General features: G+C 37.3%; 1 protein-coding gene across 14 annotated transcripts in view; it reads left to right on the top strand.

Moving 5' to 3' along the window:
• The window catches only part of CDC20B (cell division cycle 20B), a 49,789-nt gene that overhangs the window by 27,096 nt on the left and 10,656 nt on the right, over positions 1 to 12,037 (top strand). For 11 of the 14 annotated variants that reach the window (XM_077897803.1, XM_077897799.1, XM_077897801.1 and 8 more), the window contains 4 exons: positions 3,069 to 3,162; positions 5,113 to 5,229; positions 9,495 to 9,694; positions 11,081 to 11,175. In XM_077897803.1, the coding sequence (XP_077753929.1) occupies positions 3,069 to 3,162; positions 5,113 to 5,229; positions 9,495 to 9,694; positions 11,081 to 11,175 (506 nt within the window). The remainder of the gene's footprint in view (positions 1 to 3,068; positions 3,163 to 5,112; positions 5,230 to 9,494; positions 9,695 to 11,080; positions 11,176 to 12,037) is intronic. The other 3 variants (XM_077897806.1, XM_077897798.1, XM_077897796.1) reach the window with 1 other exon arrangement.

Genomic DNA, 12,037 nt, shown 5'->3' with positions numbered 1-12,037 from the left:
AAGATAAAAAAATAACAAGTCTTGGCAAGAATGTGAACCAAAAAGAGCCCTAATGCCCTGTTGGTGGGAATGCAAGCTGGTGCAGCCACTGTGGAAAACAGTAAATGGATGTTCTTCAAAAAATTAAAAATAGAATTAACCCATGATCCAGTCATTCTCCTACTGGGTATTTACCCAAAGAAAGCAAAACACTAATTTGAAAACATACATGCACCTGTATGTTTATGGCAGCATTATTTACAATAGCCAAGATATGGAAACAATGCAAGTATCCACTGATAGATGAATGGATAAAGAGGATGTGGTATGCATCTACACATATAAATAAATGAATATGTACATATACATACAGTGGAATGTTACTCCTCCATAAAAAAGAATGACATCCTGCCATTTGCAACAACACAGATGCACCTAGAGTGTATTATGCTGAGTGAAATAAGAGAAAGGCAAATATCATATGATTTCACTTATATGTGGAATTTAAGAAATAAAGCAAATGAACAAAAAAAGAGACAATAAAAGAACAGATTCTTAAATACAGAGCACAAACACCGTTACCAGAGGGACGGTGGGTGGGGGATGGATGAAATAGGTGAAGGGGATTAGGAGTACCTTTATGATGGGCACCGTGTAATGTATAGAATTGTTGAATCATTATATTGTACATCTGAAACTCTTAGAAAACTATATGTTAATTATACTTGAGTTAAAAATAATAAAGATTTTTTAAAGAGGTAAAGATTAAAAATATAATGAAATTATACGTACTATGGTATGCTTCCCCTCAGCCAAAAGATTTCTTGTATAATCATTTCCAGTTATTCAGTGACTTGGTCTGCCCTCTGGGGTTTCCAGGATAAGTTAAATTCTTTGTCTATAAGATGGTCATTTTTTTCCTCTAAGATTTATTGATCTATTTTGGAGAGACAGAGTGTGCAAGTGAGGGGAGAGGCAGAGGGAGAGGGGGAGAAAGAATCCCATGTAGACTCCCCGCTGAGCGTAGAGCCCTGTGAAGCTCCACGTGGAGCTCTACGTGGGGCTCTGTCCCAGGATCCTGAGGTCATGATCTGAGCTGAAATTAAGTCAACCAGCTCAACCAGCCGAGTCACTCAGGCGCCCCTGTAAGCTTTTGCTACTGTTGTTTGTTTCTTGACTAAGTTAATTTAGTTCTTTTAAGTATCTCATTTATTATGATTTTAAGATCTTAGAGGAGTCTGACCTAAATTCCTCGGGCACATTAAGTATCACTAGCATGTTTTTGGGTTTATCAAGTTCAATGAATAGCTTCTGAAGGAATCAAGGCTTCTTTTAGAAAGCTTAAATGGAAAGTAATAAATTCTCAGTTTGGGCAATTACTCATTTAGTATGTGCTTCCAGTGCTTGATATATCTATATATATATAGATATATTTATATGTATATATATCTTACTAGAGGAAAAATACTGTGAATGTAAAATTTAATTATTTGAAACCATATACAAAAGGTTTGAAGATAAATCTCTTAGAGCAGGTCTTTTGCCTAGTGCTTTATTGTTGGTTAGGGGTTTAGAGGTGCAGATGGCCAGGGAGTTCTATATCATTAGGGGCATGTTGACCTTACACCCAGGCCATGTAATCAGTGCCACTGCCTTTCCACACTCTACTTCTTGCAGACTAGAGTTTTTATTGCCTTATCCTCACAACCTCCCTTTTCTTTAGGATCTATAGTAACTGGTGGCAGTCAAGGAGGCGGCTCTGTCTGTGTGGTCACAATGGTGTTGAAAGTTACCTTTGTTGCAGCAATTGTTATCCAGCCAGAGCATTGTCCCAGCTTCACTGAAGAACCTGGGAAGGAGATAATGGACACTGTTTCACTATTTTATATAAAACATTTGTCGTCATAACTAGTTAGAAGTCAAATAGCATCAGGATTGGTGCAGATACGAAGTGAGGTCTTTCACATTGACAGTAAATGTGAGTCTCCATGTGGTCCTCAGAGGTCCTGCAGAGGGAGTTTCTACAACAAGGGCCTGCATAGTTGTGTAGATGTTCAAAATTATTCTGTATAGTCAGATCTATGCCAAGTTGTTCAGTAAAGTAGTTAGTAGATCTTACCGAGGGAAGAGCACCCTTGGGTACATCAAACAGAAGCACTCTGTGCTGAGCAATTCCTTGGTCAGCTTTGTGCTAATAATGGGATTCTGAAGAATTAACTCTATGAAGAGTTCCATTGATTTTAAGAATATTATTTTATACCAGTAGTTCCCAACTGGGGGTTATTTTGCTCCCCAGGGGACATTTGACAATGTCTGTAGACATTTTTGATTATCCCATCTAGTATATACAGTCTGAGATGCTGCTATACATCCTATAATGCACAGAACAGCCCCCACAATAATGAATTATCTGTTGCCAAATGCCAGTGATCCTAAAAATGGGAAACCCTGCTTATACTTGATTGTCCTATTTTGAATACCTAAAAACCCATGATTCACTTACTGGCAATGACATAATATCTGGGAAGAAAACTAAAAATCTCAAAATGATGCCTGTGAAAGAGAATGCTGTATGAATTATCGTGATCCAATGACTGTTTATATGTAAGATTAAATATATTATCATGAAGGGAAAAAAAGGAATTGTCTCCACTTTATTTACTAAAATGTTTTTAGAAAATTCCAACAAGTACTTTTCTTTATACTTACTATTAATTTTCTTATCTGTTTTTGTTTGAGGTTTGATGTAAGAATGTCAGAAGTGCTTTTTATATACTGGCCCAAAGGGACAGCAATCAGATTTTTGTGTTCATGGGAACTGAGGCAAATTATTTAAGATCTTGTGATTTGATGTTCCCATTTCTTTTTTTTAAAGACTTAAAAAATTTATTCATGAGAGATACAGAGAGAGAGAGGAAGAGACATAGGCAGAGGGAGAAGCAGGCTCCCTAAGGGGAGCCAGATGCAGGACTTGATCCCAGGAACCCAGGTTCATGACCTGAGCCAAAGGCAGACGCTCAACCACTGAGCCACTGAGGTGCCCCTGTACATGTATGTTTCTAAAGAAGTATTTATTTGCTTGTTTACAGAAATACCTAAACCAACTATTTTTGACCCAGAAGGTGGTTCAGTGGGTTAGTGGGCAAATGCAACTCTGTGAGCCATCCCAATGTGTTTGGAAAGGTATGGTCCAAAGATTTTCTGTTTGTCCTTCTTTCCTACCCTTCTCTCTCCCTGCCTCCTTCATTTCTTCCTTATCTTAGAATATATTATTGGAATATATTATTTTTATATATATTAGACTAATCAACATAATTATGAATTTAGAGAATTCTCCGCCTTACCTGTCCCCCTCCCCAAGTCTCATTTCCTAGAGGCAATTATCCCTAACTAACTGCTCTTCCCCCTAGTATTTACATCTATTTTCTAAGTAATATTTGTAAACTGCTCTTTCTTGAGATTTTAGACTTTATCATAACTTTCTGGCATAGTAGATAAGAACTTTGTTCTTCTGCCTCATTCACCTCCTTCAATCTACTTAGATCACACTTCTAAAAATTAATGAACCCTTCACGTGGCTGAAAATCTGTGTATAACTCTGACTTCCCCAAAACTTAACTGCTCATAGCCTACTGTTGCCTGGAGGCCTTCACAATAATATAAACAGTTGATTAACACATATTTTGTATGTCATATGTATTATATACTATATTCTTACAATAAAGTAAGCTAGAAAAAAGAAACTGTTATTAGGAAAATTATAAGGAAGAGAAAATACATTTACAGTACTGTATTTTTTAAAAAAGATTTTATTTATTTATTCATGAGAAACACACACACACACACACACACACAGAGGCAGAGCATAGGCAGAGGGAGAAGCAGGCTCCATGCAGGGAGCCCGATGTGGGACTCAATCCTGGGACTCTAGGATCATGCCCCGGGCTGAAGGCAGGCGCTAAACCCACTGAGCCACTCAGGGATCCCACTGTGTGGTATTTATAAAAAAAAAACAACCCACATGTAAGTGGACTCATGCAGTTCAAACCCATGTTGTTCAAGGGCCAACTGTATTAGCTTCACTGTGTAAAGCAGTGATCCGATATTGGTATATATTGCAAAATAATCACCACAGTACTCTAGTTAACATTCATTACAATTCGTAGTTACAGAATTTCTTTTCTTGTGATGAGAACTTTTAAGATCTATGCACTTAGTAATTTTCAAATATGCAGTCCAGGATGAACTATAATTGCCATGCTGTACATTACATCTCCATGACTTATTTTGTAACTGGAAGTTAGTACTTGTTTTTTAAAAAACCCTTATTTGTAGTGCTTGAGTGTTTCTAGAAACCTTTAAATTTTGCCCACAACTGCAGGTCTTTGTGGCTAACACCAAGGCTGTGAATAACGATCTAGTTCTGGGTATAGCATTGTGAAGTTCTTACACTTTTTATCAGAAGGCATGTGGTCATAGAGACCACAAATTACCTGGGTGGGCTCAGAGCCTATTAATTTATGTCATCTTGGTTCGTTCCATAACAAGCCAAGTAGTTGGACAGATGAAAAGGTGGTGGCCTGTGGTTTAGACCTAGGTGGGTCTTTTGATGAGAATTAAAACTGAACCCAAGATAGGACCTTGAGCTCAGATAGTCACAGGTAAAACTAGCCAGAAGTAATTCTGTGTGCTCTGGTAAAGAAACAATGAGACAAAGAGCCAAAATAAATGAATCAACAAATACTTATTACAAAGACTCAGAGTAGGGCTTATGCCTATCAGTTAATTGTTGATGTGCTAGACAAATGGATATGCAAAAATTACTTTGATTTTAAAATATCAAGGGATGGAATAAATATTCAAAGCATGATAGAGTGTTTCTGTATGCTTCCCACAAGATGGTCGTTACATTTAGGTCTGGCATTCATGTGTTTTTTGTTAAAAAATGCCATGAAATATTTTTAAAATTTTTGTTTAAATTAATACAGAAGCTGTTTTTTCCTTCCCTTCTCCTGCAACTTGTAATTCAGTTTTATCACAATGACTACTTTCTTTTTCACGTCGTTATGTCTTAATACCTGCAAGGATAAATACTATGCTTCCAAGATAATAAAGATAAAGATATCTTTATAGGCTGCAGAAATGGAGTTGGAGATGAATCCTTCCATCTTAAAAGATTCGGTGATATAGACTATTCCATACTCCAACCAGAAGTGAAGATTCATCTTTCTGGTCTTCGAAATGACTATTGTAAGTTATTGTTTAGATCATGAATTGAAAAGTTGGAGTGACAAAATGTATCCTGTGCTGTGGCATAAACTTGAAATTTGCTTCTGGAAGAACCTAATTGGCCCTTGTGCCTCATGTCCCAAAGCTGAACCATCCAAATGTGGTTAATGTAGTTTGGCCTTTCCTTGTGCAAATTTCATGTTTGGAATGGGTATTGTTGGTGTTGGTGGGGTATGAGAAAAAATATATTTATGAATTTTACTGTATTAGAATGAACTGTGAGAATGGGGCCTACTCTTAGGCATATATTTCAAACATGGATAAATCTAATCAGTCAAACAGCCACATTGTGTCTTCTTGTTATGTGCTTAGTTTATAATCTAGTTGGGAAGACAGGACTAACTCACATGGAACTTCTACCATTATGCCAGTGTAGAATACAAATAATGAATTATGGGGTAAAAGGAATTATAATGACTATAAGTTCAATGATCTTTGGATCTTTGTCTAAAAAGACTTTGTGGAGATAGTAAGACTTCAGCTGGGTCTTGAAAAATGAGTAGGATTTAGAGGGATGGAGGCGAGAAGATAGAGTATTTTCAGCAATGTTAACAGTGAGCAAAGGCAGGCTATTGGTAATTAATGATAATATTACTGAAGAAGATACAATGGGAGACTGGTGAATAGGGTGGTAGATGGAAATTTTGCAATTACATAGGTCCCCTTAACCCCCTAACATTTTTAGGTTACTGCAGTTGTCATATATTTTACATCTACGTACATTGAAAACTCTACCATTATAAGTTTTACTCTAAAAAGCCATACATATATGTATTTTAAATAAAAGAGGAAAAAATGGTCTTCATAATTACTCAAATATTTACCAATTCCACTCTTCTTTTTCATTCTTGATGATCCAAATTTCCCTCTCATATAGTTTCCCTTCAGCCTGGAAAGCTTCTTTTGGCATATTTCAGATCAGATCAGTTGGTAAAGATTTCTCTTATACTTAATTTTTGCTTCATCTAGATTTCTGGGTTGCTAGATTTTTTTTCTTTCAGCATTTTAGAGATACTGTAATGACTTCTGGCCTCCATAGTTTCTGGTGAGAGCTCTGGTGAGAGCTCAGTTTCTAGGGTCATTTGAAGACTTGCTCTCTTGCTTCCAAGATCTGACTCTTGTTTTTTTTTTTTTAAGATTTTATTTATTTTGTTATTCATGAGAAACACACATACAGAGAGAGAGGCAGAGACACAAGCAGAGGGAGAAGTAGCCTCCATGCAGGGAGCCCAACGCAGGACTCGATCCTGGGTCTCCAGGATCAGGCCCTGGGCTGAAGGCGGCGCTAAACTGCTGAGCCACCTGGGCTGCCCTCAAGATCTGACTCTTATTACACATGTTAGATCTTTGGATATTATTCCAAAAGTCCCTGAGATTTTGCTCATTTCTTTTTAAATTTTTTCCCTACACGTTCTTCAGATTGGATCATTTCTGTTGATTTATATTGGAATTCAGTGACTCTTTCTCTGTCATTCCCATCCAGATTTTTCAGATATTGTATTTTTCAGTTTAGAAATTTCCATTTATTGTTTTTATGGCTTATATTTTTATTTTAAAGATTTTTAAAAAATTTATTTATGAGACACACACACACACACACACAGAGAGAGAGAGAGAGAGAGAGAGAGAGAGACAGAGACACAGACAGAGGGAGAAGCAGGCTCCTTGTAGGGAGCCTGACATGGGACTTGATCCCGGGTCTCCAGGATCAGGCCCTGGGCTGAAGGCAGTGCTTAACTGCTGAGCCACCAGGGCTGCCCTGTTTTTATGGCTTCTATTTTAGTTTTATTTTTTTTTATAGTTTCTATTATCTTTACATAGAAAGCAGTTTCTTTTTTTCCATTCTGCTGATATTTTCTCTTTCCATTCAAGTATGTTCTTTCTTTACCTCATGGAGAATATTCTTTCTATTCTGTTTATATATTTTATTATAGCTTTAGCATCTTGTTTATTATTGCTTTAGCATCTTGTTTTTTTTTTTTTTTTTTAGCATCTTGTTTTTGATAATTCCTATACTTAAGTCATCTTGGGGTTCTTGTCTATTAATTATGTTTTCCTTATGTCCAGTAATCTTGAATTGTGTACTGGACAATATGGATATTATGTGATATTAATTCAGGGTCCTGCAGAGAATGTTGCCATTTTTGTCTTAGTTAGGTTATCCTTTAAGGTTTGTCTTGCCTTTTATGGGTGATGTTTTGAGTCTCAGATCAGTTTCTTCAGCCTCAACTATGCTGATTTGGGTCTATCCCTCATATATACAGATTCGAGTCTAGGCTGAGACCTAAATGGATTCTTCAAATCTCAGTTCAGTTTTCAAAGCCGTTGCCAAGCTTATTTGAGTTTTCCTTGCACTAACATGATTTCAGGGTTAGGCTGAGATGTGTGTGGATTCACACATTCACAATTAGGGAATGCCTTTCTGTGGCTCTCTCCCCTCCAGGATTTTCTCCACATACTTTGGTCACCTCAGACTCCTTTCCCTGGCTCCTCTCACCAGAAAGATGGTGAGCTTTCCATCAGAGTTTTAGCTGTTGGTGCTATTCCATGATTGGGGCCTACCCTCTGACAAAACCATGTGAGAAAAAAAGTGAGAAACTCACCCCTAGGCAGGCTGCTTCTTCTGGTTTTGACCCCCTTACTTAGTTTAACTGCTTTTGCTTATTTTCCATTTCTCAGGTTTTTAATTTTTAAAAATATTTTGTTCAGAGTTTGTAGTTGTCATTAGTGGGAAAGGTGGGTTATAGGTAGCTTAGACCACTGTAGGGGAACTAGTGTGCTTCATAGTTTTGTATTGATATGTGTCAATCAGGATAAGAGATTTTTGTCTTCCAAGAAATAAGATAGGGTTATATATCAACTATATTTCAATTAAAGAAATAAGGTAGGATACATTTTAATATGTGGTCACACAAATATGGTTTCTTTTGGCAGTCAAAGAGTTCTTATAAGTCGAAGCTGGAGAATACTGCCAGGAACTTCCAGGTATCACATATAAGTCACTGACTACTTTTTCTCGATATTTCATAGTTGGGTGTATTTTGGTTTGAAATGATAGTGACATCTTTCATATGGATATTGTGGGTTTAAAGATGTCTCCCTAACAGTTATGTGCTTTTCCCCTATATTTATTGCAGTATTATTTACAATAACCAAATTATGGAAGTAACCCAAATGTCCATCAATAGATGAATGGATAAAAAAGATGTGAAATTAAAAAAAAAGATGTGGAATCGGGGTTCCTGGGAGGCTCAGTTGTTAAGCATCTGACTTCAGCTCAGGCCATGATCTTGGGGTCCTGGGATTGAGCCCCGCATTGGGTTCACTGGGGAGTCTGCTTGTCAGTCTTCCTCTCCCTCTGCTCCTCCCCATTCTCATGCTCTCTCTCTCTCTCTCTCTCAAAAATTAAAATCTTAAAAAAGAAATGTGGTATATGTGTGTGTGTCTGTGTGTGTAATGAAATGTTATTCAGCCATACTATTCTTGCCATTTGCAACAACATGGATGGATCTAAGTGAAATAAATCAGAGAAAGACAAACACCATATTATTTCACTCGTATGTAGAATTTAAGAAACAAAATAAATGAACAAAGAAAAAAAAGACAAACCAAAAAGCAGATTTTTAACTAGCTGATTGAACTGATCATTTGGAGATCAGAGATCATTGATCAGAAAACAAACTGATTGTTGCCTAAGGAGAGGTTTGTGGGCAGGATGGGTGAAACTGGTGAGGGGAATTAAGAGTGTACTTATTGTGATGAGCACTGAATAATGTGTAAAACTGCTGAATCACTATATTGTATATCTGAAACTAATATGACACTTATGTTAACTATACTGGAATTAAAATGAAAAAAAAAAAGAAAAAGTCTAGATAATTCCAATGAAAAAATATGTGCTTTTAATTTTTAGTGGCCTGTTAGATACAATTCATGTGTACTGATAATGATAGGTGAAACTTCCAAGTTCTCTAAATGACTCCAAATAAATATATCTGAGTATAAATAGCAAGCATTATTGTTCATTAGACTGTGTATCTTGGCACAAAATTCTAGTTTTTATTTTTGAACTTTTAATGATCTGCTTGCATATATAATTCTATTTTCCAACTAACCATGGGAAAGGGATTAATTTTGCTCATCTATCTATAAAAGGTTGGTTACTTGAAAATATTTTTTATTTGCTAAGTAATTACCCTAACTAATATGAAATGCTTTTCTTATAGATCTGAATATTCTAGACTGGAATTTTCGAAATCTTGTTGCTGTAGCCCTTGGATCCTCTGTGTTCATATGGACTGGGGAAAACAACGTGATTGAAAATATAGACTTAAGTCTCAATTGTAGCTATATATCCTCTGTGTCCTGGATAAAAGATGGAAACTGCCTGGCAGTTGGCACCAGTGAAGGAGAAGTACAAGTAATGGAAAGTTGTTTTTTTTCCTCAAAATGTGCTCTGTGTAATTGCTCAATAACTAAAATTGACTTTTAATAACAAGTTATTATACAATAGAGAATCTATATTAGTTGTGGCACTTGAAACTATGGGGAGTAAGAGGATATACCATCCTGTTTTTTTTTTTCTGAATGGCATTTAATGAGGAGTTAAGGATACTCTATCTAGCTTTTTTTCACACAAGCTTTCTTTCTGTCATATTTACCTTCTTAGAAGTCTTTTTTCCCCCCAAATTTTATTTTTTAAAGTCATTTCTACACCCAGAGTGGGGCTTGAACTCACAACTCTGAGATCAAGAGTTGCATATTCCTGGGGCACCTGGGTGGCTCAGTGGTTGAGCATCTGCCTTTGGCTCAGGTAATGATCCTGGGGTCCTGGAATCAAGTCCCACATCAGCCCCCCCTCCCCCGCCACAGCAGGGAGCCTGCCTCTCCCTCTGCCTATGTCTCTGCCTCTCTCTCTGTGTCTCTCATGAATAAATAAATAAAATCTTTAAAAAAGTTGCATGCTCCTCTGATCAAGTCAGCCAGGTACCCCTAAAAGTCTTTTCTCTAGTATTAAAGTTGGGCTTGTAGAATCTCCAGGGTTAGGACTTTGGAGAGAGGAAGATAACCGTCAGCTCTCCTTTCTCACCTCAAGCTGTGATCAGGAGCAGAGTTATTTAAAATGAAGGAATTTGTTTCTGATAAGCTCTCTGAAATGGTAATTTAGCCATATTCTATCAACCTATTTAATTTCTCATGTATTATTATTACTAGCAATACTATAAACAATATTGCTCATATGTTCAATGACTTTGGAGGGCCATAGATAGCTCTCATTGCTTTCTCATCTCTACAATGATATTGGATGCTTTGAAGGTTATGTCATGATTTCTTCTTGCACCAAAGTTCTTCTTTCTTATATGGGTCAGTGTATCATTTGTAGGTGGCAGAAAAGGAGTCTCTTAGCCTGTCGGTGGATTTCCAGATACGAAATTCCACAATTTAGAAGAAACTAGAAGTGTGAGAGCCATTCTCAACCTGTGGCTGCGCACTGAATTCACCTGGGGAGCTTTCAAATAAATGTCTTTTAAAAAATGCCATATCCACAGATCCTACCTCCATTATGAAATCAGAATGGCTAGCATCCATAGCAAGCTCTGCAGGTGATGTCATGACAGTTGACATGTCAGACGATGTTGAGTCAGACAATGTCAGACATGTTGAGTAATGCTTCCCAGGGTTAAGGGAGCTAAGCTTTCCTGTTGTACAAAGACTGGCTGTATCAACAATAATTGCCATCAGGCTTTTAAGAAGACAGTGGGCTGTGAAAAAGACAATGTTATGTAACTCTGCTTGTTCATTTTTTTTTCAGTTATGGGATGTAGTAACTAAAAAGCGGCTGAGAAATATGCTTGGTCATTTGTCAGTGGTTGGGGCTCTGAGCTGGAATCACTGTATTCTCAGCAGGTAAGAAGCGTCTTAATGGAACACATTAGATTTGTATCACCAAGTTTGGGAGGCTGAGTAAACCAAAAGCAAAACTAAAACAAACCAAAACCAAACAGGATATTAGTTAGTTTCAGTTATGATCCTACCCTCTTGCATGTTCTGATCTTCTGGTGATATAAGTGGTCCAGTGGCCACGGATACCATGGTGGCTCTGTGCCTGCACTGTATGCTAGTACTGGGAAGTGATGTTCAGGATTCACTAAATTGTTCAGATAAAAGGTCAAACTCAGTTTCTCTGTACCAAGCCATACCTACCAGAGGGATATTTTGTTGCAATCAAGTATTTATTGTTATCAGGATCAATAATTTGGACTATGGTAAACTTTCTGGGGCATATTTCCAATTCACAGACCCACAGATGTCAAAACTGGAAGAAGCCACATAGATCAGCTATCTCCATGGTTCTCAAACTTGAGCATGCATCAACATCACCTCAAGGATTCTATTTTTTATTTTATTTTATATTTTTTAAAGATTTCATTCATTCATTCATGAGAAACACACACATACACACACACACACACACACACACACACAGAGGCAGAGACACAGGCAGAGGGAGAAGGCTCCACGTAGGGAGCCCGACGCGGGACTCAATCCCGGGTCTCCAGGACCACACCCTGGGCCAAAGGCAGGCGCTAAATCGCTGAGCCACCCAGGGATCCCGAAGGGCTCTTTAAAACACAGATTGATGGTCTGTCTTTAGGAATTTCTGATTTAGTAGGTCTGAAGTTGCTTTGATAATTTGCATTTTCTAGTTTCCAAAGTGATGCTGATGCTTCATCACTTTTGAGAACTACCAATTTAGTCTAACTACTTC

Source organism: Canis aureus, chromosome 5 (genome assembly GCF_053574225.1).
Source record: "Canis aureus isolate CA01 chromosome 5, VMU_Caureus_v.1.0, whole genome shotgun sequence".
NCBI classification, from domain to species: domain Eukaryota; kingdom Metazoa; phylum Chordata; class Mammalia; order Carnivora; family Canidae; genus Canis; species Canis aureus.
This window is presented reverse-complemented; position numbering and strand designations above follow the sequence as displayed.